Source organism: Coenobita brevimanus, chromosome 111 (assembly GCF_032717465.1).
Source record: "Coenobita brevimanus isolate Jiangsu-jjx chromosome 111, ASM3271746v2, whole genome shotgun sequence".
In the NCBI taxonomy this organism is placed as follows: Eukaryota; Metazoa; Arthropoda; class Malacostraca; order Decapoda; family Coenobitidae; genus Coenobita; species Coenobita brevimanus.
Window position 1 is genome coordinate 6188448 of NC_137064.1, and position 26001 is coordinate 6214448.

Sequence of the window (26001 nt, forward strand, 5' to 3'; positions counted from 1 at the left end):
GTGCTGTGGCTGAACCAGTTTCGCTTACTATAAAGTATGCTTGCACCCAGTCGACGTGCGCAGGCCGGTTACATTTGGTTCACAGACTACACACACATACAATCTTTACCAAACAGCTTAAGCCACTTGGTAGAGATACATAGGCTGTATCGTCCCTACTTCGGTTTGGATAGGCCAGCTGATAGTGATTATATATATATATATATATATATATATATATATATATATATATATATATATATATATATATATATATGTGTGTGTGTGTGTGTGTGTGTGTGTGTGTGTGTGTGTGTGTGTGTGTTTATGTATGTATGTATGTTATAATGTATACATGGCTCTACCGAATATACTGAATTAGGTAGCACAAAATTTACATCTCACCAGAAACTATGTGACAGGGAGGTGAGATTATTTATTACAGTCCCCCCAACCAAACATGAATTCTATCGGTAATGATTTTATGGGCATTCCTGTTGGATCATCGACTACTAAAAGTTCACTTGCACTTCATCCTGTGCTGACGGGCAGTATGCCTATGAAAGTGAATAGGCACTGTCTTGGTAAATCAGAGACCAGGGCATTAAACACACCAAAATCCATGAAATTGTACTGTGGGTCACAAAAGTATCGGTGCACAGGGAGTCTGCTGATGCCTACCGAAAACATTCAGACAACTGCTGATCTTTACCAACGTCTCATTGTATATGAAAAAGTCTGTTTATATAACATAAAATTTGCTATATGTTTTCAAAGAGATATTGCTAGTTGGCGATATATGACACCTCCCGACATTAGGGCTATCAACATGTGGTAGTTCGGACACTAATATTCGTATTTCAGTGACCTTCATTCTGTGGTCCCAAATGTTTCACACATATTGTGTACCGATACTTTTGTGACCCATAACACACGTAGAATGTAAGAAGCCTTGCAGAAGATTACAAACTTGCTACCTTGATGACTGAAACAGAAAACATTAGTTGGGGTATTGTAAGTCTGACAGAGATCAACAGAAGAAAATTTAATTCAGCTCCAAGACAACAACCACTGATTTTACTGCAGAGGAAGACAGAGTGAAAAAGTTAGTGGTGTAGGATTTCTAATTAACAAGTCATGCTGAAAATATTGTTTAATTTAGCAGAGTGTCTGACAGAATAACACGGATTGTAATTAGAATATGCAAAGTATACATCCTGAAAGTAATACAAGTATATGTACCCACTTGTAAAGCACATTATGAAGACTCTGAAACAGTCTATGGTGACATCTCCCAGATTATGAAAGATGAAAAGACCAGATCGATATACTCATGGGAGACTTCAGTGCAAAAGCTGGCAAATCGAAATATACAGAAGCATTTCCTGTGAGCCAGGAAACCATTTATAATGATGGGTGGTAACCATATAACCAACCCATATGTGTTCCTTGCGTGTCAACAAATGGGTTGATGGAGGGTTAGTGCCCCCTCCCCATAAAGCAACTAATTCAAAATCAAACAGCCACCCTTATGGGATAATGGCGTCTGGATATAGACAGATAGATAGATAGACAGATGTATGGAAAAATTGGTGTAGGCAAGAGGACTGACAGGGGTGAAATGGTGGTAAAATTTGTTGATTTGTATAACATGAGAAAAATGAACACATTCCTCCACAAAAGAACAGGAAGAAAATGGATCTGGAAAAGTCCAATTGAAGAAACAAAGAATGAAATCGACTTCAATTTGATAGATAAGAACAACACGATCACTAATGTCACAGTTATCAACAAAGTAAATATATATAGGAAGTGACCACAGAATGATGGGTTCCACTGCCAGGTTCAATTTCTGAGTTGAAAGCAAGAAACTGACTAAAAAGGAAAAGGTATGCCCAATAGAGTTAAGCAAAAAACAAAGCTGCCTTTCAGTTAGAAATAAGGGAGATACCAGGCTCTGTGTTAGCTGAGTGTGACATTGATGGTTTGAATGATAGACTAAAAATGTGTTACGGGACTCAGCGGAGGTAGTAGAGAAAACTAACACAACCAAGGCAACGTGTAATCAACAATGACCCTCGAACCCATGAAAAAAAAAATAAAGAGAGAGAGAGAGAGAGAGAGAGAGAGAGAGAGAGAGAGAGAGAAATGAAAGTAAAAACAAAGAAAGATTAAATAGAAAAACCAGAATTAAATAAGCTCATCCGCAAGATAGATAGATAGATAGATAGATAGATAGAGAGAGAGAGAGAGAGAGAGAGAGAGAGAGAGAGAAGATAAACAAAAGAGAAGCATGGATCAGATTAAAGCAACTACCTCCCCCCAAAAAGGGAAAAAGTCTTAAACACGTCCGAAGCAAAATGGCACTAGGAAAGCAACAGCTTATATTACCGAAAGACAAAAATAGTGAAGTCATTAAGTTCAGAGATAATGTGGTGGAGAGAGTTGAAGAATTTTATAAAGAACTGAATAACTTAAAGATAATACAGTAGTACCAGTAGCAAACTTTTCATTCTAGGAGATTTTATTGTTTGCCACCTCCTTTGGCTCTCATCTCCTTTCACTGATCCACCTGGTGAACTAGCCTACACCTTTTCTATCCTTAATGACCTAGTGCAGCTTGTACAGCATCCTACCCGTATCCCTGACCGCCTTAGAAAGAGTTCCAACATACCTGACTTATTCCTTACAACTAATCCTTCTTATTACGCTGTTAATCTTTGCTCTCTGTTGGGCTCATCAGATCACAACCTTATTACCTTAACCTGTCCCATCGCTTCAGTACAGCCTGTGGACCCTCCAAAGAAACGTCGGTTGTGGCACCTTGGAGCTGCTGATTGGGAGGCCCTCAGGAAATGCTTCTTTGATTTTTCCTGGAATGATTATTGCTTCCATGACCGGGATCCATCCGAGTGTACCATGCGCATTACGGAGGTTATTCTTTCAAGCATGGGAGCATACTGTACACTCCTTTCTCATATCCTCTGGCCAATGCAAAAAAAAGCCATGGTTTAACCACGCTTGTTCTAATGCTGTCCACAACAAGAAGTAGGCCTATAAAAGGTACTGGAGCCAACGCACCCCTGAACCACATCTTTTTATGTTTCTGCCCGGGATCATGCTAAAAATAATTTCATCCGTACTAAATGCTCTCAACTCTCCAACTCGAATTCTTCCCGCTCCTGCTGGCACCTTGCTAAAAACCTTTCTAACAGCTCACCTCATTATCCTTTCCTCCTCTTTTCTACCCTGATAGTTCTGTGGCTATTTCATCGACAGATAAAGCAGATCTCTCGCTCAGACTTTCTCCTCCAATTCCACCTTAGACGAATCCGGTGCTGTTTCCTCTAACTTCCTCATGGCTGACATTAAATTTTCTTCAGCTGATGTATTTGCTGCCATCACTGGCCTCAGTACTAACAAGGAATATGGGCCTGACGGAGTCCCTCCTGTTGTCCTCAAGAACTGCTATTCTATGCTTACACCCTGCCTAGGTAAACTCTTTCGTCTTTGTCTGTCAACTTGTACCTTTCTTTCTTGCTGGAAATTTGCTCTCACACAGCCAGGCGCAAAGAAAGGTGACCATTCCCAACCCTCTAACTATCGCCCAATTGCTTTAACATCCTGTGTCTTGAATGTTTTTGAGTCTATTCTTAACAGAAAAATTTAAAAGCCTCCTTCCTATCACAACCTTTTATCTGATCGTCAGTATGGGTTCCGTCAGGAGCGCTGCACTGGCGATCTTCTCACCTACCTTTCAGACTTCTGATCCTCCTCCTCTCGGGACTTTGGCGAAAGCTTTGCCATTGCACTTGACATCTCAAAGGCTTTCGATCGAGTCTGGCATAAATCTTTAATTTCCAAACTGCCCTCTTACGGTTTCTATCCTTTTATCTTTGCCTTCATCTCTACCTTCCTTTCTGGTCGTTCTATAGCTGCTGTTGTAGACGGCCACCGTTCTTCTAGAACTAGATCTATCAACAGTGGTGCTCCCCAGGGCTCTGTTCTATCACCAACTCTCCCTTTCATTCATCAATGACTTAAGCTGCACATCTAACCCTACCCACTCAGATGCTGATGATTCCACCCCTCATCTTTCCATTCGGTTCCTGCGACGTCCATATCAGCAGTTACTTCAACAAACAAGGGATGAGGCTATGGCACACCTAATGTCTAACTTGGCTTGTATCTTTGACTGGGCTAAAAGCAATCTTCTTGTTTTTAATGCATTATAGACTCAATTCTTACACCTATCAGCTCGACGAAATCTTCCACAGGGGTACCCACTAATGTTCAGTAATACCCAGCTTAATCCTGCATCATCCTTAAACATACTTGGGGTTTCATTCTCTCGGGATTTATCTTGGAAAAATCATATTACATCTTTTGTAAAATCTGCTCCGAAGAGATAGGTGTGTTAAGTCGACTCCGTACCTTCTTTACCCCTGAACAGTTGTTGACTTTTTACACGGATTTTATTAGCTCCTGTGCAGAGTACGGTACAACTCTCCTGTGTGGGGAGGCTCCCCATATACAGCTCCTCTCAGTAGAGTGGAGTCAAAGGCTTTTCGTCTCATTAACTCTCCTACTCCTACTGGTTTCCTTCAACCTCTGTCCATTTGTCGCATCTTTGTCTCTTTTCTATCGCTACTTCAATGATCACTGCTCCTCTGAACTGTCTGCTGGCATCCCTCGAGCTCTATGACAAGCACTTAGCACCCGTCTAGCAACAAACTCTCATCCATTTTCTGTCCATCTCTCTAATGCATGAGTTAACCGTTACTCCCGGTCCTTCATTTGTGCCAGGGGCGCACCCAAGAATATTTTTCGGGGGATGCAGGGGCATAAAAATGGAAATTGTGGCTAGAAAAAAAAATCTAACGCAAGTCACTTTAATTTACTTCGTTTCTTACAAGGAAGGAAATTTCGGGGGGCCCATGGCCCCCTTGGCCCCCCCTCTGGGTGCGCCCCCGATTTATGCAATGGGTCAGCTCTGGAACTGTCTCCCTCTGTATGTATTTCCTGCTTCCTTAGATCTCCAGTCTTTCAAACGCAGTGTGTCCAGACCTCTCGAAATGGACGGATCTTGAATTTGACTCTCTGTTGTATTGTTTTTGTTTTTTCTTGGAAGGAACGGTTTGCGGGCTTCTGGCCTTTGGTTCATTTTTCCTTGGGTTGAAAAAACAAAGAAATACAAACAAGAAAATATCGTCTTCACCTTGTATAATTAATTCCCTGGTGTGCCTGCACTTGGAATGCTGTTTTCATTTCTAATGACCTAATAAATTATAATATACATATATATATATATATATATATATATATATATATATATATATATATATATACATACATGCATACATACATAAGTATATATATATATGTATATATATATAGCCTATACACACACACACACACACACACACACACACACACACACGACCTTAACACCAAGATTGAGAAATAAACCATTTACCTTAAGTAAGTGCTGACTGCGAGGGATTTGATTCATACATACAAAAATATCTTCAAAAAACCTGATGACATGACTGTCGAAAAATACGTCACAGTCAATCGGTCGACTTACATTAAAAGCAATGGTCAGTTGTTGGCTAGTCACAAGACGTTAAGCACATCTTCAACTGAGTTATAAGTAATTGGAGCAAGTGGCCTTCCAGTGCGGTAAGCTGCTATCCTGACATTTAAAAACTGCCTGGATTAGTATTTGTCTTCTAATTCCGAGCTAAGCACATTCACTGTTGAATAATACATTTTCTAAATTACAATGTCTTACAGTACTAAGAATGGAAGTTATAATCGTAGAACATTGTAGATGTGAACCTAATGTATTTTTCTCTTTCAATCTGAGATTGTACAGGGTATGACTTCCTTTCATCCTTGCCTATGAAGTTACCATGACAGCTTTTCTATGCAGAATGGTAGTCTTTAATACGATTTCCTGCCGGGTTTGTCTGGAGGGTTTTGTGAGTGAAGGGAGCTATTTTGCTTCCTTATCCTTGTCTTTCTCTTATAGTACAGTAAAACGATCAGTACCGTATTTAGAATGAATAATGGAAACATTGTTCTAACTAATCAGTCTTGTTTAATATATAAATATCCTAAGTAACGCCAATCATGTAATAACTAAAGGTAAATGTCATAAGAGAGGGGAGAGAATGTTTTGGTGGCACTTGTACTGTACTTCACAGGTACTGTACTATATTCATCTCTACTTGTGAAAAGCTGCCTGAGGACACTATAAGACCCCAAGACACATTCCAAACATCTGTCCTTAAGTATATTGCCATCCTCCTTAGAACGGCATCATACGCTGACATAACGTGCCTGATCTTCTTGATATGTCATTTATGTAGTATTTATCATGCATTTCCTACAGTGAACAGAATATCCATTAATGGTGTCAGTTACGTGGCCATATTGGAAATTGTGTCAATTTCCAATATGGACACGTAACTGACACCATTAATAAAGATAGCCTGTTCAGTGTAGGAACTGAATGATGAATACAACAGGTTATTAAAGAGTTTAGAAGATCAGGCACGTTATTAGCAAGGATTTCAATTAAAATCCTCTATCAGAATTTAATCTCCATACCTTGAGGGAAAACTGGAATGGCATGTGCCGATTGTCCCAAGTAATATGCAGATCAAGTACAGTAATCAGGTAAGATACATGTAGTAAACATCACCAGGACATTTGCGGTCATATTCAAGTCTCGGGTTTGAACTTGATTATAGACTGAAAACCAGGATTTCCATGGAATCCAGGAATACGATACTGAGAATGAAATGGTGTGCATTTGTGTAGAATCCTGGTTGACTTTTGGAGGAAGTTTGGTGCTTATATAATACTGACTGCCTACCTTAATGACCCGTGTGCTGTACAGTCAACAGGCACAATTCTAGCTCCTTTTCTACCTCTTTTTTCTGGAACACGGGGTGAAGAAAGAACATAAGAAAGAACATGACTGGAATCTATATTTCTAAAACAAGATAGAACATGTCTAGGCTCTCTGTCACTGAAACAGGAGGCGAAGATAGAATATATCTAGTAGCCACTCTACAACTGAAGCATCATATGAAGACAGAGGGTATCTGGCCTGTCGTATTATTGACGCACGTGACGAATATACAGCTTGTTTACAATCCCTGTTACTGAAGTTCGTGACAAAAAATCTAGATTGTCCAGCCTCTTGCCACTGCTAATGATTGCACTGTAAAGTGGGATGCAGGCTGAACACATTAAACAACCATAAGTGTTCCATAAATGACTGACAAGAATCGGGCGGTTGTCTACACCTTTGCACTTTCACTATTAGCACCTTAGATACGATGGCAACTAGAGAGCTTAGCTATAGTTTTCATTAATGTAGCTACTGAGATACTTTTCGAACCTTCATTAACCATCTCGGCACAGGTGGCCTCCGCTAGGATGAATAAACTCGTCCGAAGTAACAAGAATAACCGGATAAAGACGTCATCAGCCGAATAGTTATGCAGCTCTTTATTGAAATTGTTTCAGAGCCTAAAACACACCTTAAAAACAGTATCTGGTTCGTTTTCACCTGACGGAAATGGTTGCATGAAAGTCGAGGAGCTTTAGTTATCAGGTAATGTTTCTCGTTGATTGCTAATTAAATCAAATCTCAGGTATGATAACACCTGGTCATCAACTGAACTGATCGAGTAAATCATCATCGCCACGATAAAAAAAAAAAAAAAAAAAAAAAAAGCGCACTATGGTTAGTCGTCACCAAGCCGTATGAAATTTCGCTTCAGCAATTCAGTAAAACTAAACTCGGAGGCAGTTTTTTTTTTTTTTTTCATCCATTGCCGTTTACAGATGATAATATTCAGTTTAGAAAAGACTTTTCGATCTACGATAATTTCCTAATATACATAACACTAACCCGTTGACCGCGTGGAGTTTCTGTGATCTGAATAAATCATAAGAAATAATAAAATAAAGTTCTTTCTTCTCGGTCAAAATGTCAGTGGCAAGTTTTTAATGTTTTTCGTGCCCTGGGATTCTCTTGCTCATGGTAAAATCACCTGACGTTAGCAGAAATATAATGCTCAGTGGTTATCATGCATCTAAAGGATTAAATATAACTCGCAAGGAGAAAAGAAAATTGAATACCGAGCTTTCGAATATTGTTTCCAGACCTCGTCAAGGTTTTAAGATTCCTCGAGATACTAGACGAAAGTTCGATATTCTGCGTTTCTATTTTTTCCTAACGATTTATTCTGCATATTTATATAATACACGTTCTTGTGATTTATTCTTCGTAAATAACACTGCATGGAAGCAGCAAGAAAAGCGTACAATAATATGTTCAAGGGTTAAGTGGTATGTAGTATCATGATGAGCGTCAAGTGGCACATTCTCGTTGCTCTGGCATTTCCTTTCGTGGATAACGTGTAATGAAGTTTTAGATAATGGCCTCATTATCTCTCTATATCTTATCAGACCGCTTATCAGTGAGGCTGAAGAGGGTTTTAGCATGATAAGCACGAAATAGCACATTCTCGTTACGGAGGTGCCTTTTATTGGAATTTGCTTCCGTTGGTAACGTTCCTGTGACTGGTGGGTTTCACTGACTCCGTGGTTATATCTGATCACATCTTGGGGTCAACGAGGGAAGCAAATGGGGCCACTTGAGAGTGATTATTTACACACACACACACACACACACACACACACACACACACACACACACACACTGACGAAGTGGGTGGTTACTGTCCCCCTTGAGCAAGGGGACGGGTGTGTGGGTGTGTAAAGGTCACAGCCTTGCCCTTAGATCGGACTATATGAGCTCTCAGCTCCCTTCCGGGAGGGTAAAAGCTGACGATCACGACCATCAAGTGATCTTGACCGACCCGGTGAATTACACACACACACACTTTCTTAAAGCACTATGTTGTTTATATTCCCTCCGCCGCGGCTGAGTAAGGTGCACGCTACTAAGTGTATAACAGCACCAAAAGTCCTAGTCGCCTCTTCTGCTTCTATTTCCACGAATTTGGACATACCAGACCTGTATAACCATGGTAAAATTAACCAGTGCCATTGATCCACAGCTAAATAAGGGACCAGTGTCGGTGGCTGCGAAACTGCTTGACTAATTTTTGAAACTCCACAGAGAGAGAGAGAGGTAGGCGACAGGACGTTTGACACCCATCGTACGTCCAGTGTGGTGCACACATGTCCTAGTTATGTGATCTAAAACAGTGCTGTGTAACCATTCAATATGTAGATATCTGGTTAAAGAAAACAAAAAAAAGCACGGAGGGTTGTTATTACAGGGTTTTGAGAGAGAGAGAGAGAGAGAGAGAGAGAGAGAGAGAGAGAGAGAGAGAGAGAGAGAGAGAGAGAGAGACAGAGAGAGACAGAGAGAGAGACAGAGAGAGACAGAGAGAGAGAGGTAAAAATATCAATAATCTCAACTGCAGAAGTACAGCCTAGAACTCCGAAGGATCAGCCGATACGTCAGTGATTGTGTGACCATTTCATTGGGCACTCTTATTAATGTAGTTTCCTAGTTTTATGTTTTCCGGTTTCTGTTTAAATCCCTCCAACAACATACATTAAGGTGGTTTTGGTGGTGTTGTTGATGATGCTGAGTGTTATAACTAGCCCACAGTATGCTGAAATTAGGATACGTTACGGCAAAACCAGGATCATGCAGGTCACATCAGGCAGGAAGTATATTACTCTCTGCTGTCTATGCTAGACCAGTCATGCAAGGAAAACCACTGGACTGGGACAGGACTGAATGTAGCATAGTTTTTATTTATTCCTATATCTTATAGCAAAAATAGTCGTACGCATAAACATTACACTGTAAAGTGGAATGCAAACTCCGTATATACCACGATAATTTCTGAAGTGAGTCAAACGGAACGTGCTTAACCTTTCTATATTGTTTCTGACTGCACTCCGTAACGTTTTTTTTTTTTTTTTTTAATGTGCTCGACTCTGGGCATAGGCTCCACGGCCTGCTCCCAAGGCCCAGTAGTCCTCCTACATATCATAAACCTCTACATGTCACCACTTCGGCGCTAACACCTACCATCCATATTGAATACATGCTAGGACTATCTCATACAGGACTGGTGTATTGGTATTAGCTGGGGTATTTTTACGACATGTCGGCGGGTCTTCTGGTAGATCGGTAAAGTCTGCTTTACATGTAATTCAAATCCTTAAACTGTTCCCTGCCCCAGCGGGGATTTGAACCTGGGTCCGGTAGGACCGCAGGCCACCTTTCTACCGACTGAGCCACCGCCTCCCAAAATAATGGAGGAGGATCATTCCTAAACCACAGGCGTTCAGAAAATTACCAGAAAGAATTAGGAGTTCACATTCCACTTTGGGAGTTAAGATTTCAGCATATGGCCCTAAGACTCGCTGTCACTGAATTTCATGTAATTACAACCTAGTATTTAAGGTGTGGTAATAGCCCAGCTCCGTCAAGTGAAGACAGACTGCCTATAATAAACTTTCGATCAATTCTTTCTCTTAGCTTAGACATGTTTTTTACAGTAAGAGAAAGATACATGGGCAGATTCAGCCTTCTCCTTTCCTTGTCCATCTTGCATGGGAAATTTTGGAAGGAAAATGTCAAGATTTGTGTGTGTGTGTGTGTGTGTGTGTGTGTGTGTGTGTGTGTGTGTGTGTGTGTGTGTGTGTGTGTGTGTGTGTATGTTCTTACCTAATTGTTCTTACCTAATTGTATCTTTACAGGAATGAGTCAAGCTCGTACTGTCCCGTGTCTTAGACCATATTTATCGTACATATCCTTAAATTTGTGAATTTTTTGGCACACACTATTTCATTCGGTAGTGCATTCCACTGATCAATTGCTCTGTTTGGGAAACTGAATTTCCTTACGTCTTTATCACCTCTCTTCTTATGCAGTTTTTTGCAGTGTCCTCTTGCTGATGCTTCTCCATATGTTAAGTAATCATTTATGTCTATTTTCTCCTTCCCAGATATGCATTTATATGTCACCTCTTTTCCTTCTTTCCTGTAGTGTTGGTAGATTCAGTTTATTTAGTCGTTCTTCGTAGCTTAGATCCCTTAAGCTTGGTATCCATCTTGTAGCGGCCCTTTGAACTTTTTCAATCTTGTCTATGTGTTTTTTGAGATGAGGACTCCAGACTACTGATGCATACTCCAGGGTTGGTCTGATGAATGATGTTATTATCCTTCTTAGCATGTCTTCATTTATGTATGTGAATGCTATTCTCATATTTGTAAGCAGTGTATACATGTTCCGTACCTTCTCACTGATGTGGTCAGCCGGAGATAGTCTGTTATTGATAATCACACCTAGATCCTTCTCTCTTTCTGATGTGTGTAGGGTTTTATTTCCTAACGTATAATCCCAATCAGGTCTTTTTCCACTTTTACCAAACTTGATTGCATGACACTTGTCCACATTGAATTCCATTTGCCATGTATTACTCCATTCATGAAGTTTATTTAATTCTTCTTGTAGCTCTTTACAAGAGTCTGTGTTAGTAATTCTCCTTTGTATTTTTGCATCATCTGCAAACATATTCAGATAGCTTTCATTTCCAGTGTTACTGTTTATATCATTTATATACACTAAAAACATGATTGGTGCCAGCACTGAACCCTGTGGTACTCCACTAGTCACTTCTTTCCATGATGAGTAGTTTCCCCTTAGTACTGTTCTCATTTCTATTTTTATGAGAAAATCTTGAATCCAACAAAACAGTTTGCCTCGAATTCCTCCTTGATGGTACAGTTTCCATAAAAGTCGAACAAACACTTCCAGCCAATCAGAATCTCGACAGGAACAGTGTTGCCATAAATGCCTGGCCAAATTAATTGGTATGAGGTATACCCACCTCGACTCCGTGGCGTGTGACACTGATACGTTGCGTAATTTTTAAAATCCACCTCACGCCTACAGTAATCCTTAAAATGCATATGTGTATAGAAGATTTTCTACTCAGAATAACATATTCTTTCATCTCTACAAATATTTGCAGAAACTCGTGTTACACTTTGTATTTATGAAACATGCTATGGCCTCCGTTATTCGTGCATGTGGCGACAATGCGATCGCTAAATTAAGATCTGTCGAAATCTGGAAATACCGTCGCCAAGTAATGTTCCCGCCAATTTAGTGTTGCAACACCAACACAGATTGGTAGTAGTAGTAGTAGTTGTTCCCTAGGCAGTCTGGCCGAACAGCCCCGAGTCCCTTAGGAAGGCCATGGCCGAGACCGGGCTTTCCCACAGAGCTCTCAAAGAGTGTATGTTGTGTTGTTGGCGTAGGTGATTGTGTGCAATACAGTCATCCATAATGTGCTTAATAGTATGGGGTGCTGTGTTACATCCTGGGCAGGCATCAGCGACGGAGTCATCCAGCCTCTTCTGGTAGCTTAAGAGGGCTGGATGGTGCCCACATCTCAGCCTGGCCAGGTGTCCTGTCCTCACGAGGGAGATAGGATTCAGAAGGGTGGATGTCAGGAGGCCGTGCATGCAGCTGTGTGTTGTCTTTTAGTGACCGAATGGAGCGGCGAGTGATTTAAGTGTGGATATGCTTCTGGAAGCTGGTCTGACGTGGGCGAGGGAGGAGAGATGACAGTATTTGTGTATGAAATCGTGTGCTGGGTGTTGTTTTGATGTTCCTTAGTGTGGGTGGATGTGCTGCCATGTAATGTAGTGGATGTTGTGGGTTTGTGGAGGTTACAGCAAGAATCTGGGTGCCTCTCATGTCTAGGTGATCCTTGACTTTGAGGACTTTGGTTTCTTGATGTAGGTGGTCTATGTGTGTAGTAGCTGTGCTCTATGTGTGTAGTAGCTGTGCAGCCTGTGATTATTTGTAGGGCCTTGTTCCGTAAGGTCTGTAAAGTGTTGTAGTGTGTTTTGGTGAGGTTAGGAGCCCAGGCAGGGCTTGCTTAATTCATCACTGAACGTATATATTGTTTGTATACTGTGCTGGTGGTATCCTTGTTGTGTCCGAATGTTGTATGGGGAAGTGACCTCAAGGCATGCACTGAGTCTTGGTGTTATTTTATTTTTAATGTTTGTGATGTGTTGTTGAAATGACATTGATGTATTGTATGTTACACCAATGATTTTGTGTGTGTGTGTGTGTGTGTGTGTGTGTGTGTGTGTGTGTGTGTGTGTGTGTGTGTGGTAGGGGAGTGTTGTTTATGGTGAGGTGTGGAATGTGACTGTGTTCTGCTGTCCAGTTTGTGAGAAGGGTCACTGTAGATTTGGCTGGGGCCATTTTGAGCCTGTTTGTGGTGAACCATTCGTGTAGTGTGTTGAGGTAAGGTTGGAGGATGTGTGCAGCTGTGTTTGCATTTTGATGAGTACATGTAATTGTTATATCATCTGCATAGGAAGCTATGTGTACCTGTGCTGTGTGGGGTGTGGGTATGTCGTGCATGTATAGGTTAAAGAATGTAAGGGACAAAACAGATCCTTGAGGGACGCCATTTGTGAAGTTTCTGATGTTAGAAGACTGACCGGCAAATGTTACGTGTGCACATCTGCCTCCTAAGTAGTTTGCCAGCCACCTTTTTTGTGTTACTGTGCACGTTTGTGTTGAATATTTTTTTTTATTATTTTTTTTATGCGAGGAAGAAGGAACCAAAGGCTATGAGCCCGCAGTAACAGTTCCCTCCAAGAGAAAAACAAAATACAATAGAGAGCCAAATTCAAGATCCGATCATTTTGAGATGCCTGGACACACTGCGTTTGAAAGACTTGAGATCATAGGCAGCATTTGTGAGGTTGTGGCGGGGGATGGCATCAAAAGCTTTGCTGATGTCTAGTGTGACTAGCAGTGTTCTGTGTAGTGGCCTTGCTGAATTCATGCCATCGAAAACTCTCTGTATAAGGTCTGTAATAAGGGTGTTTGTGGAGTGTAGTGGCCTAAAGCCATGTTGTGATTGGGCTAGGGGAATGTGAAGTGTGACCAGTTTTAGTATCAGTCGTTCAATGACTTTAGAGGGGATGCAGAGGAGTGTGAAGGGGCGGTGTGAGGAAGGTAACGTGGAGTCTTTGTTGGGTTTAGGGATAGTGATGATAATGCCATGCTTCCAGATATTGCGTATTATGTTGTGTGAGTAGCTGTAGTTTGATATATTGGTGAGTGTTTTTATGCCTTGTGGTCCAAGGTGTTTAAGGTGAATGTTGGTTATGTTGTCTGGTCCACAGGCAGATGAGTGTTTAAGGTTGCTAATGATTGCTTCGTCTGGTTGTAAGTGAAAGGTGCGTAGTCTGGGTCTGTGGGGAACTATCTCTTACGTCGGATGATACGTCGGTCTTCGGGATGGGGGTTTAGATGGCTGACTTGTGAAAAGTCATTGATGAGAGTGTTTGCTTGTTGTTTGTTTGAAGGTATGGTGTCTGTTGTTGTGATGGCGGGATGTGAGTGTGTAGTGTTGCTGCTGGAGAGTATGATGCTGTTTGGTGTTTTGTAGAGTTTGCTGGTGTTTGTTTTGTGGTCAAGTGTTTGGAGATAATTATTCCAGTTTAGTGTTTGCTGTTCTGATATTTTGTTGTTTATTTGATTGCTGAGTTCTTGCATTTGTTGCACGGTGTCTTGTGTATGGGGTGTCGGGGATTGTCGCAGTGTGTCCCGTTGACTGATGAGGCCTTGAATTTCTGGTGTGAAGATAGGGTTCTGTCTCTTTCTGTTGCCTCTAGGGATATGTCTTTTGTCCGCGTTCTTTGAAAGGAGTGATAAGAAACAGGGAAGTGAGCATGGAATGGAAAAGTTACTACATGACAGTATTGTGATACCAACTCTAACGTATGGAAGTGAAGCTTGGACGTTGTTGGAAGGACACAAGTCAAGAGTGAGAGCAGTGGAAATGAGTTATTTAAGAGGAGCCTGTGGAGTCACATGGAGAGACAGGCTGACGAATGAGGATATAAAGAAGCGTTGTGGTGTGGATGTGGATGTGATAGGAAGAGTTATGAGGAGCACACTGAGGTGGTTTGGCCACGTGGAGAGGATGGGAGGTGAAAGACTGACGAAGAGAGTGTATGTGAGTGAGGTGGAGGGGGGAAGAGGGAAGGGGAGGCCGAGGATGAGATGGAGGGATGGGGTGGAGAGGTATATGAGAGAGGGGGGTGTGAGTTGGGAGCAAGGCGTGAAATGGCGGGGGACAGGGCGACTTGGAGGCGATTTGTTTGTGGTCACCCCAAACGGGATTGAGGCGTCTGGCAATAGATAGATAGATAGTACTGAAAGTGTGCACAGCAGTGTTGATGTTTGTGATGGGTGTACTTTTAGTGTTTCGAAATGCTGTTCTGTTTCAGTTGCAAATGCCTCCCAGTTGGCTCTCTTATAATTAGTGTATGTGTGTCTGTGGCCAGCTAGGGTGCTTCTGATTTTGGCAGTGATGATGACTGGGAGGTGATCAGAACCTAGGGCTTTGACCATTCTCCAGGATGTAGTGGGTGCGAGGTTTGAGGAGCAGAAAGTGATGTCTGGGGATGATGGAAGGGAAAGGGCTTGGTGTGGGATGTGGATATGTTGATCTAGATTGTTCAGTACGAAAAGATAATCTGTCTGGGATTGTAGTACCAGCCCTCTGTCTGTGTCAGGGTTGTTGACATGCCAGGCCGACGACTTGGCGTTGAAATCACCACCCAGAATGATGTTGGGTATGTTAATGATGTGGTATATCTGTGGAGAGTAATTGTGTGGTACTGTTGGGGACGATTGGGGGGGAATGTATGTATTAGCGATTGTTATGTGTGATTTGTTACCAGTGCGTATTTTAATTGCTTGTATATCTGTTGTGGCGTCATGTGGGGGAAGAAGTGACTTTTTGTGTGCTCTGGTATCTGCGAAGTCAATGGATTTGTGTACTAGGGTGATGAGTCCACAGCCACTGCCGTCGGTCCGGTCTTGTCGAATGGTGGTGAAGTTGTGGAATGTTAGTGTTTTCTGTGCTCTGTGTAGTTTTGTTTCTTGTAAGATGGCAATGTGTATGTTCTGTTGTTTGATGAATTGTGTGAGTTCTTGTATTTGGTGTTTATGTCATTTTATGTTTAACTGAAGAATGTTTATGTTGTGTGTGCGATGTGGTTTGGCTGCCGCAGCACCGGGGTGAGGTGGTGGTGTGGGTGGAGGGGTAGGGGTAGGTGGAGGTTGTGATGGAGGTAAGGGTTTGGGTAGATTAGGATGGGTTGAAATGGGAGGAGTTGGGGGATTGGATGGTGTGGGAAGGATCGGTGGGTTTGGCTGTGGAGGTGTGGAGGAAGTAGGAGTAGGGTTGGTGAGGGGCTTAGTGGGTGGGGGAAAGGAGCATAAGGAGCAGGTCCAGGTGTTTGTGTAAGGTTTTCTGGATGCAAGTGTTGTGCAGGTGTAATGGGTCCAGTACTTGCGGGAATTGCACTGAACTGAACCCATTGTCTGTTGGCTCGACGTGATAGGTTTTGAGCATGTTGGACATATGTATTTGTTGGTGGGTCCTGGATTGTTTTCAATGTCCCCGGCTAGAAGAAGTCGTCGAGAAATGACTGCCGGGGAGTCATTTCTCGATGTAGAAAAAACGGTGTTGTTGTGTGTGTTGTGTTGGGAGATGTGGTATTTGCCCGGGCGACCGAAGCCACTCCCAGGCACTCGGGCCTCATAAGGGGCTGGGGAGGTTTGCGGTGGTTTGGCCCCCATGCTGTCCTCCTCTTCTCTTCAACAGCCTCCGGGGGGTTGACCCACGGTGAAGACGCCACCTCTCATGTGGTGTAGTCAGTGTGTGCGTGTGCCGATAAGAGTTCGATCGTTTGGTAAATTTTGTTGTTCTGGCGTGTCGAGAGGTTAGTTTTTTTTTTTTTTTTTCTGTGATAATTATTTCGCTGATGCGGTATACCATTTCTTAGTCTTCGTTCTTCTCATTCAACTATGCAATATATACCTATATATATATATATATATATATATATATATATATATATATATATATATATATATATATTCGATTTTTTAATGGTGGTGCAACCCGTCACACTTGAGACACCCTAGCTAATTTTTACCAATAAACTCTAGGTTTAGCGGAGAAGTATCTAGAGAAATGAAAAGGAAGTGTATGCTGCCTTCATGGACTTGGAGAAAGCTTATGACAGAATAGATAGGCAAGGTATATGGAAGGTATTACGAATATATGGAGTGGATGGGAAATTGTTGAATGCTGTGAAGAGTATATACGAAGGAGCTAAGGCTACGGTGCGAATGGATGGTGAGCTGATTGAATTTTTTTTATCTCAATGTGGGACTGAAACAGGGATGTGTGATGTCTCCATGGCTGTTTAATTTATACATGGATGGGGTTGTAAAGGAGGTGCAGGGTAGGGCAGTGGATGTGGGGGTGGCTCTAATGAATGAGGGTGAGATTTGGAAGGTTCTGGTGTTGCTGTTTGCTGATGATACAGTATTGTTGAGTGAAGATGAATGGGAGTTGCAAGGTTTGGTGAATGAATTTGGGACAGTGTGTAGTAGGAGGAATCTGAAAGTTAATATAAACAAAAGTAAAGTTATGCTGTTTGAGAGGAATGAAGTCACAGAATGTACAGTGAGGTTGGATGGTGAGGATATGGAGAATGTGAGTGCATTCAAGTACTCGGGTAGTGTGATGAGTAAGGATGGAACTTTGGGGGATGAAGTACGTGAAAGGGTACAGCAGGGAAGGAAGGTTGTTTGTTCACTGAAAGCAGTGATGAGAAATAGGAAGGTGAGGATGGAAGTTAAGAAGTCGCTGCATGATAGTATTGTGATCCCTACCCTGACGTATGGAAGCGAGGCGTGGACCTTGCAAGAGGGGAACAAGTCAAGAGTGAGAGCAATGGAAATGTTTTACTTGAGAGGAGCGTGTGGAGTGACATGGAGGGACAGGTTGACGAATGAAAAAGTGAAGGAACGTTGTGGGGTGGATGTGGATGTGGTTGAGAAGATTAGGAGAAATACACTGAGGTGGTTTGGACATGTGGAGAGAATGGAGAACGAAAAACTGACTAAGAGGGTGTATGTAGGTGAGGTGAAGGAAGGGAGAGGGAGGGGTAGACCGAGGATGAGGTTGAGGGATGGAGTTGAGAGGTATATGAGGGAGGGGGGAGTGAGTTGGGGGGAGGGTAGTCAAATGGTGGGTGACAGAGCGACTTGGAGGCGTTTTGTCTGCGGCCACCCTTTGCGGGATTAGGGCGTCGGGCTATAGATAGATAGATAGAACTCTAGGTTATAAGTAATGCATGGTTTTACGATTATTTTCTTTTCAAATTACTAGAAACAACAAATGGTAATTCTGAGTGAAAAAAAACTGGGTTGAGATAAGCGTTTTCTCTAAAATTAACGTTTTTTCAACGCACACCTCAGTTCAAAAACCATGGGCATCAGGCGTGGTGTAACATGGCTGCTGCTACACCAGCGCCGCCCTGGCGGCGGCTACATAAATTACGCTGTGTTACCCATGAGAAAGCCTCTCCATGTGATAGAGCTCAATGGATGTACGGCTCATTCCACTGAGCTCTATAATATGGAGAGGCTTTCTCATGGCTGACACAGCATAACTGATGTAGCCGCCGCCAGGGCGGCGCTGGTGTAGCGGCAGCCATGTTACACCTCGCCTGATGCCCACGGCTTTTGAACTGAGGTGTTCGTTGGTTTTTTGAAAGCAGCCGATGATTCCGTGATATATAGTGCCATGGTCAGGTTTGCAGCTTCTGGATGCAAAAATGGATACAGAAATTCATCAGAGAGAGATGGCATTACATTTCACGAGTAAGAAATATATCTTGTTGCTAATTCTATAGGATTATTGCCCCCTGGGTTGGGGCGGGAAGATTCTTCCCCAGTATCTCTGCATGAATGAGACCACTGAAACGGCCCCATTTATCTCCAGTCTTTCTCTCCATGTCCTCTTCTCTTCTGTTCACACTCTCTTGTAGATAGTTCCATGTTTCTTCCGGCCTTTATCAATCTAGACATTCGGTTTCATGACATGGATAGTGCCATAAAGGGTAAGTTCTGCACTGCAGCAACCTATGGCGTTGTTTTATACTCATTGGCCAAATGTACCTGATATAATTCGTTGAACTAGGCACACGCCCGCGGCGGAGATGGCCTCTTCATATTATAGAGCTCAGTGACTCATTCGCAACAGAAGCGCTGCAGGGAGCATGATTTCAAGTTTGATGGCAAACTAGTTTTTTTTCCACATTTGATGTGAGCGTCGGGCAATCGCAATAGCAATATAATTATTAAAGCAACAGGTGGAACTGGTGATATCAGAAAAATAATATGATATTATTTTACTTTATATTCACCCTCCCTGAGCCCCAAGGTCGCAGAATAAGCGCATTATCGTTGCTGACGTGTGACAGTTTGTAGGACGACGGACGGTAGGGTATACTCATTTTTTTTTTTCCCTTCCCCCACATACTTTACAGCAGCGGTTCCCAACCTGGGAGCCATGGCCTCCATAGGACATTGACTGGGGGGCCATGGGCCTTATTGGTAATATAAGATATTATAAGGTATTTGGTCTGGGTAAAACCTGACAGAAATCAAGTATGAAATATACCTTACTGTGCTAGTTTAGCCTTAAGTATATTGGGGTAATTACCGTTTTCTGCACAATATCAAATATTAAAAATATATAAATATACGATCTGAGTTATATAGGGGTCAAGGAGGTTCTCATAATTTTCTCGTGGGGCCTCAGGACCAAAAAGGTTGGGAACCACTGCTTTACAGCATCAACACGTACAGTTGTCGAGATAGAATACAGTGCATTGGTATGGGCATTATTAGACAAGAGCAAAGTTGCAGGCAGCAATACTTCGTCGCTTCCATTGTACAAATAGTTTTTAATTTCAGATGAACAGCGGGGACAGCTTATGTGTGGCAGCGCTCCGATGGCTGGACGAATCAGGAGGGCTTAACAGTCTCCGATCGGCGCTTGTGGCTAGAGCAGCTCGTCCTAAGCCACCGAAAGTTCACAGTAACCCTGTATACATCAACGTGATGCATCTACGCCAAGTTAGCGGTAAGATGGTAATGTTTTTTCCGAACCTATGGAAGCCTTCTGATGATATTTCAGTGCTGTAACGCCGCCTGATCTTTTCCTCGGTCATTCTGCAGTCAGAGCGTAATGATGATCCTTTTGGCCAAGCATTGTATTACGAGCACAGATTTATATGAATTACCATATAGGCCTTATATTTCTCCTATCTTTCCTGTCACTTCTTATTCCTTTTCTTTCCGTTACAGGTGGTTACAAATGGTTTCCTGTAAGCCAAGAAACCATTTACAACGCTGGATGGTATCCATATAACCAAATCACACGTGCTCCCTACGTGTCAAGTGCGTTGGTGGAGGGTTAGTGCCCCTCCCTGTAAAACAAATAACTCAGAGTCAAATGGCCACCCCGTAAGGGATTATGGCGTCTGGCAATAGATAGATAGATAGACCACATAGGCCTTATTTTGTTTTATGGTAAACATACTCTTGAAGCAGTAGAAGGACCTTACCAATTCAGTTCATATTTCTCCAGTTTGTTTTTTGTAAATTTCTGTTTTCAGGGTGGTAACAACGGGAAAACAGATTTCGCATGAAACTTTTATTTACCATCCCAGAAATCATCAGAAAAATATAACAGACTATCAGGAAGAACTGATTTGGTAAGATGCTTCAACTGCTTCACATAAAGTGTATGTTTACAGTTTTATTTATGTAATATACGGTGAGAGTCATGTCAGGATATTGGGGTTTTTATAAATTTGCTTGCTCTTCGTAGCCACCGTCTGATTAAATATTAGCCCTGCACGATGATGATGTACTTATGTTACCATTGGCTTTTTTTTTTTTTTTAAATCCAGATTGGGGAATGAGGAATATTAGTTCTCTCTTGTAGGTTATGTACTTTTATTGTACTGATGGGACTAATTGAAAGGAAAATTATTTTGACAACGGCATATGAGAAACACAGGATGTGCCACTAGACTGATTGAGATGATTATTGCCATAAAGGTACAAGTAGGCTTGCACAGTGTGCGGGAGATTGGGCGGTCTACGACCTCGCGCATTGTGAATACATAATCTTATGGGAAAAATTACATATGGGTGGTACCCCCTCATACCTGGACATTTTTTGACCCTTAGAGACATAATAAAGGTCATATTTTTCAGACATTGAACAACAGATATAGCTACAATAACAAAAATATGGGTAGTCACCTTAACAACAGTAGACAACAGGCCTGATGTACTTAAATAACGGGTTCTGAGGCACGGCAACACTTATTGTGCCGCACCTCCTGCCACACCAACACTTCCCTCCACAGACTCCTTTTGAGCACCTTCCCCAGGAGCCTCAAAGTCACTCACTTCGACCATAAACCCCTCGAAGTCCAATGCTGACACTTCTGAGAGTGCATCCTCTTCTTCCTCAACAGGAACAGGAGCAGACAATGTAGCTGGTTCCTCAATTTCACTAACTTGAGCCCGCTGTGTGTAACTTGTTATGAATGTCTGTCTTCTTCTGTTGATTTCTTGCCTGTGCCTGTCTGTGTAGAAACGGAAGAGTTTGTCGATACCAACCAGAACTTCTTCCTTTCTTAGGCTACTCACTTCCTGTTCCTTCACCTCTTCCTTGAGCTTATCTATGGCAGCAAGGATCTTGTTTATTCTTGACATACACAGCTCAGTCCTGCCCTTCATCACACTAGGCTGCTCAACTTGACTCTGCCTGGTGTTGGGCTCTGCGTCAGCCTCATCTATCCGTTGCAACACTTCCTCGGGAGGCTGTTCCTCATTAGCAGTGTGCACTTTTCGTATGTCTGCCAGTGTAACGTCCTTGAAACCTGGTACAGCTTGTGCTGCTGTCAGTGTTGTTGCCTTAGCCTTGGCCAGTGATTGAATGGCCGTCTCCTGGGTGGTGCATAAGTGAGGCACGAGCATTCGCCACGCATGGTTCACCGTTGCAGGTGTAATCTGGTGTCAGGCTTGTAAGAGAAATTCAACTGCGTCCTTCACTGTAAAATGACACCAGAATGCCTCAACAGTCATGGCCCTGTGGCGGGTCGGGATACAGCTGCTGGCGGAGATGGAACGGGAGCAGGTGCCTCATCGAGGTCTTCGTCGTGATCTTTTTGTAGGGCATGAAGCTCCTCTTGTGTGTTGGTCTTCCTGCGTAGGTAGTCGTACACTTACTTATGGTAGAAGTGCTTCACAGTGGCGGTCAGTTCTTGATCCAGTGGCTACACTAGTGACTTCATGCGGGGTGGCAGAAACACAATACGACAATCCTTGTGCAGATCTTCTAGGTATGGAGGGTGACTTGGTGCACTGTCAAGCACAAGGAGCATCTTAAATGGAATGCCCAGTTCCAGACACTTGGCCCTGGCATCGGGGACGCAGTGCCTCGTTAACCAGTCTGGCATAATATTCCCGGTCATCCAACCATTTGCAGACTTGTACCAGTACACGCCACTTGCCTCCATGTTCGTGAGGTATTTGTAGCACCTTGGGTGTGAAGCTGTGTGTACAACAACTGGCCTCATCGTGTGGCTCCCAGACAGGTTTACAGCAAACATTACCGTCATCTTACACTTCTGGAGCTTGCGACCGGGGGCTTGTTTCTGTCTTTTAGTGATGTAAGTTGATTTGGGCATGGGCTGGTAGTATAATGACGTTTCATCGAAGTTGTAGATCTGGTCCTTGGTGTACTGTCCCTCTTCAAGAAGCGCTTTAACTATCGCAGGATAGTCTCTCGCGGCCAGCTCGTCGGCAGAGGCACGTTCACAAGACACTTTGACGTGACGGAGTTCCATGCGCTTGAGAAAACGGTCCAGCCATCCAACCGATGCCTTGAAAGGTTTGTCCATATTTAACTTGCGAGATGCTGCCTTATAAAAGAACTGGGCTTGGTTTTGAATAAATCTTCCATTCAGTGGAACACCTTTCTTCTCCTTCCTCATTAGGAAGGTGGCAAGATACTGCTCCATTAGTGTCATCGCACGATTTCCCACCCATGAACGGCCGTCTGGGTCAGAGGCACCATATGTCTTCACTACAGCCCTTATGGCATCACGGTTCTTCCACACTGTTATTGCTGTTGATTCAGCCAGTCCCAGGGCTTTCCCGATGGCGGTATTTCCTTGACCTTCCTCCTTCACCTTAATGATCGTTAACTTGGTGGCGTGCGTCAGAAGTTTCTTAACTTTTAGGGTTGGAGCCATGGTGTGGTGAAGTACAGGCCAGGATGGAGCAGCAAAAAAAAAGCCACATGTTATACACGACAGGTTAACTGTAGAGAGCGGATCCGCACTGTGCACGAGCCAGGACTGTTATGGCGCGCCCGCTGCCTTGTACCCCAAGCTGTGCAGTGCTGTAGAATGCCCGGGAATTTCTGCGCATCAACATGATGACACGTGATGCGTTGTGTGAGGGGTGGTCGCGTACTAATAGAACATGGCATTTTTTAGCCACTCCTTGCCTCTACCTCGCGTTCTGTGAGGTAAACTCGCGGATTCAAGGTTTTCGGTTATGATTTTTGGTGACGCACACTGTGCGAGCCTACTGTACTTGTATACAGAGTACATATGCAACAAATCGAGGCCTTCATTAACCCTCAACTTTCTATGGAGACCGTTTCATTATTTTTTTTCCTTTTTTGTTTTTAAAAGGCTCCAACATGCTTGCATGTGTCGGCCTTGGTCACCTAATGGCGGCTCTCCACGCTGCACAATCCATTGCAGCCTCCCTGTTCAGTCCCTGAACCCTGAGGTCACACTTAATGACCTCGTCCCATGTCTTTCTTGGTCTACCCCTCATAACCCCACCCCCAATATTAACACTTCTCACCTTCCTCACCCAATTATCATCCCCCATCCTCTCCACATGTCCAAACCATCTCAATCTACCGCTCCTCATCACAACACCAATACACTCCAGTCCCATCCTACCTCTCAACTCTTCCATCGTAAACCCAGCCCCTCCAGGCCTTGGACGCAGGGACGCACTGCACATCCACCTAATCATTGTCATTTCTGTACGTCTGAGCCGGTGAATATCTTCCTCCTTCACCGCCCAGGTCTCACTACCATACAGCATTACACTCCTAACACATGCTGCATACAAAGACCCTTAGCACGTAGGGAGAGTCCTCTCAATGTCAGGAGAGGCAAGAGCTCCCTGAACTTCTTCCAGCCACTTCTCACCCTAGCCACAGAGCTAGCTCCAGCCCCACCTCCAGCACACAACATGTCTCCCAAATAACAAAACTCTTCCACACACTCAAGAGATTCACCAGCAAGTTCAATCCATTCACGTCTGACAATCTCCACCTGCTCAACCCAACACGCCGTACACATAAAATCAGCATTATCTCGCAGTCTACCTCTGAAACCACTACATCTCTTATGCACCCATTTATCACACACCGCACAAGATGGAATTACTTCCCACGCCCTTGTGACAAACTGCACATGGCCACTCTCCCTCATCTTTGACAGTACTGCCACCAACCCTAGATATCATCACTTTTGTTTTATCTGCATTTACCCTTAAACCTTTGTGCCCCATACCATCTCTCCACTTCCTAAACCTTTCCTCCGCTTCCCTTTCGTTCTCTGCAATCAACACCAAATCATCAGCATACAACAACTCCCACAGGAGTCCGTTTCTAAAGTCACGTGAAAGGGCTTCAAGTACCATGATAAACAACATGGGACTCAAGACTGACCCCTGATGTACACCAACATTCACGGAAAACTCATCACTCAAATCTCCATTCACTCTTACCTGGGTGTGTGCACCCACATACATAGTCATAACCACCCTAACCAGCCACTCCTCCAAGCCAAGCTTTCTCATTGCCCACTTCACCACCTCTCTAGGGACTCTGTCAAAAGCCTTTTCCAAATCAACAAAAACAAAATAAAGATCCCTTCTCTTCCCAATATATTTTTCCTGAAGCTGTCGAACAATGAATATGGCATCAGTGGTCCCCCTACCTGGCATAAACCCAAAGTGCATCTCATCAATATTCACTCTTTCTCTAATCATACCTTCTAAAACTCTCTCCATTACCCTCATTATCTGATCTAAAAGCTTTATACCTCTATAATTTCCTCTTTCCAGGGCATCACCCTTCCCTTTATACACATTTACAATTACGCTCTTCAGCCAATCATCTGGGACAACACACTCATAAATAATCCTATTTATCAGGTCAGTGACTAAACTCACCCCTATATCGCCTGAGGCCTTCATCATTTTGGCAGTCAACCCAGACACACCTGCTGCCTTCCCCACCTTCATCCTGCCTATTGCTTCACTCACAGTAGCAGCATCAATCAAAGGCCAAGGACCAGACACTGGATCTGCTGGCTTCAAACCTTCTCTGTCCCAGTCAAACTCCTCATTCAACAACCGGCTATAATGCTTTCTCCATGCATCTTTAATATCCTCACTGTTCACCACTACCCTTCCTTCATCATTCTTCACACACTGCTCACCTATAATATCCCGATTATCCCTCTTCACTTGACCTGCCACCCTAAATATCATATTTTTCCTTTCCCCATGATTTAGGTTATCAAGTAATAGTCTCTGTGACTCAGACTTTGCCCTGTATACCTCTCTTCTAGTCCTACACTTGGCAGCCAAATATTCCTCTTTGCTACCACCCTTCTTCCATTCCCGGAAAAGCCTTCTTTTCTCCTTAACTGAAGCTTCTACACCCCCATCCCACCACCAAGTTACTTTATGTCTTGATGGTCCTCTTGTCCAACCGCATGTTACATCAGTAACTCTCAAGAAATTGTTCTTGAAGGCTCTGTACTGTTCATTAATGCCTCTGTCTACAGCTCCCTGTTCAGCCACTACTCTCCTCAACTCGCTGTAGAAGGCATCCCTTACTACTTGGTTTTTTAGCTTCCATATTTTCCTCCTAGGTACATAAGCCCTCTTTTTCATCACTTGTTCTTTAAGCATCATAT

General features: G+C 43.0%; 1 protein-coding gene across 1 annotated transcript in view; it reads left to right on the forward strand.

Moving 5' to 3' along the window:
- Positions 1-19876: 19876 nt before the first annotated feature.
- Positions 19877-26001, forward strand: part of LOC145417765 (minichromosome maintenance domain-containing protein 2-like) — a 149744-nt gene continuing 143619 nt past the window's right edge. The window contains exon 1 of the mRNA XM_080286372.1: positions 19877-20045. Coding sequence (XP_080142498.1) covers positions 19877-20045 — 169 coding nt within the window. The remainder of the gene's footprint in view (positions 20046-26001) is intronic.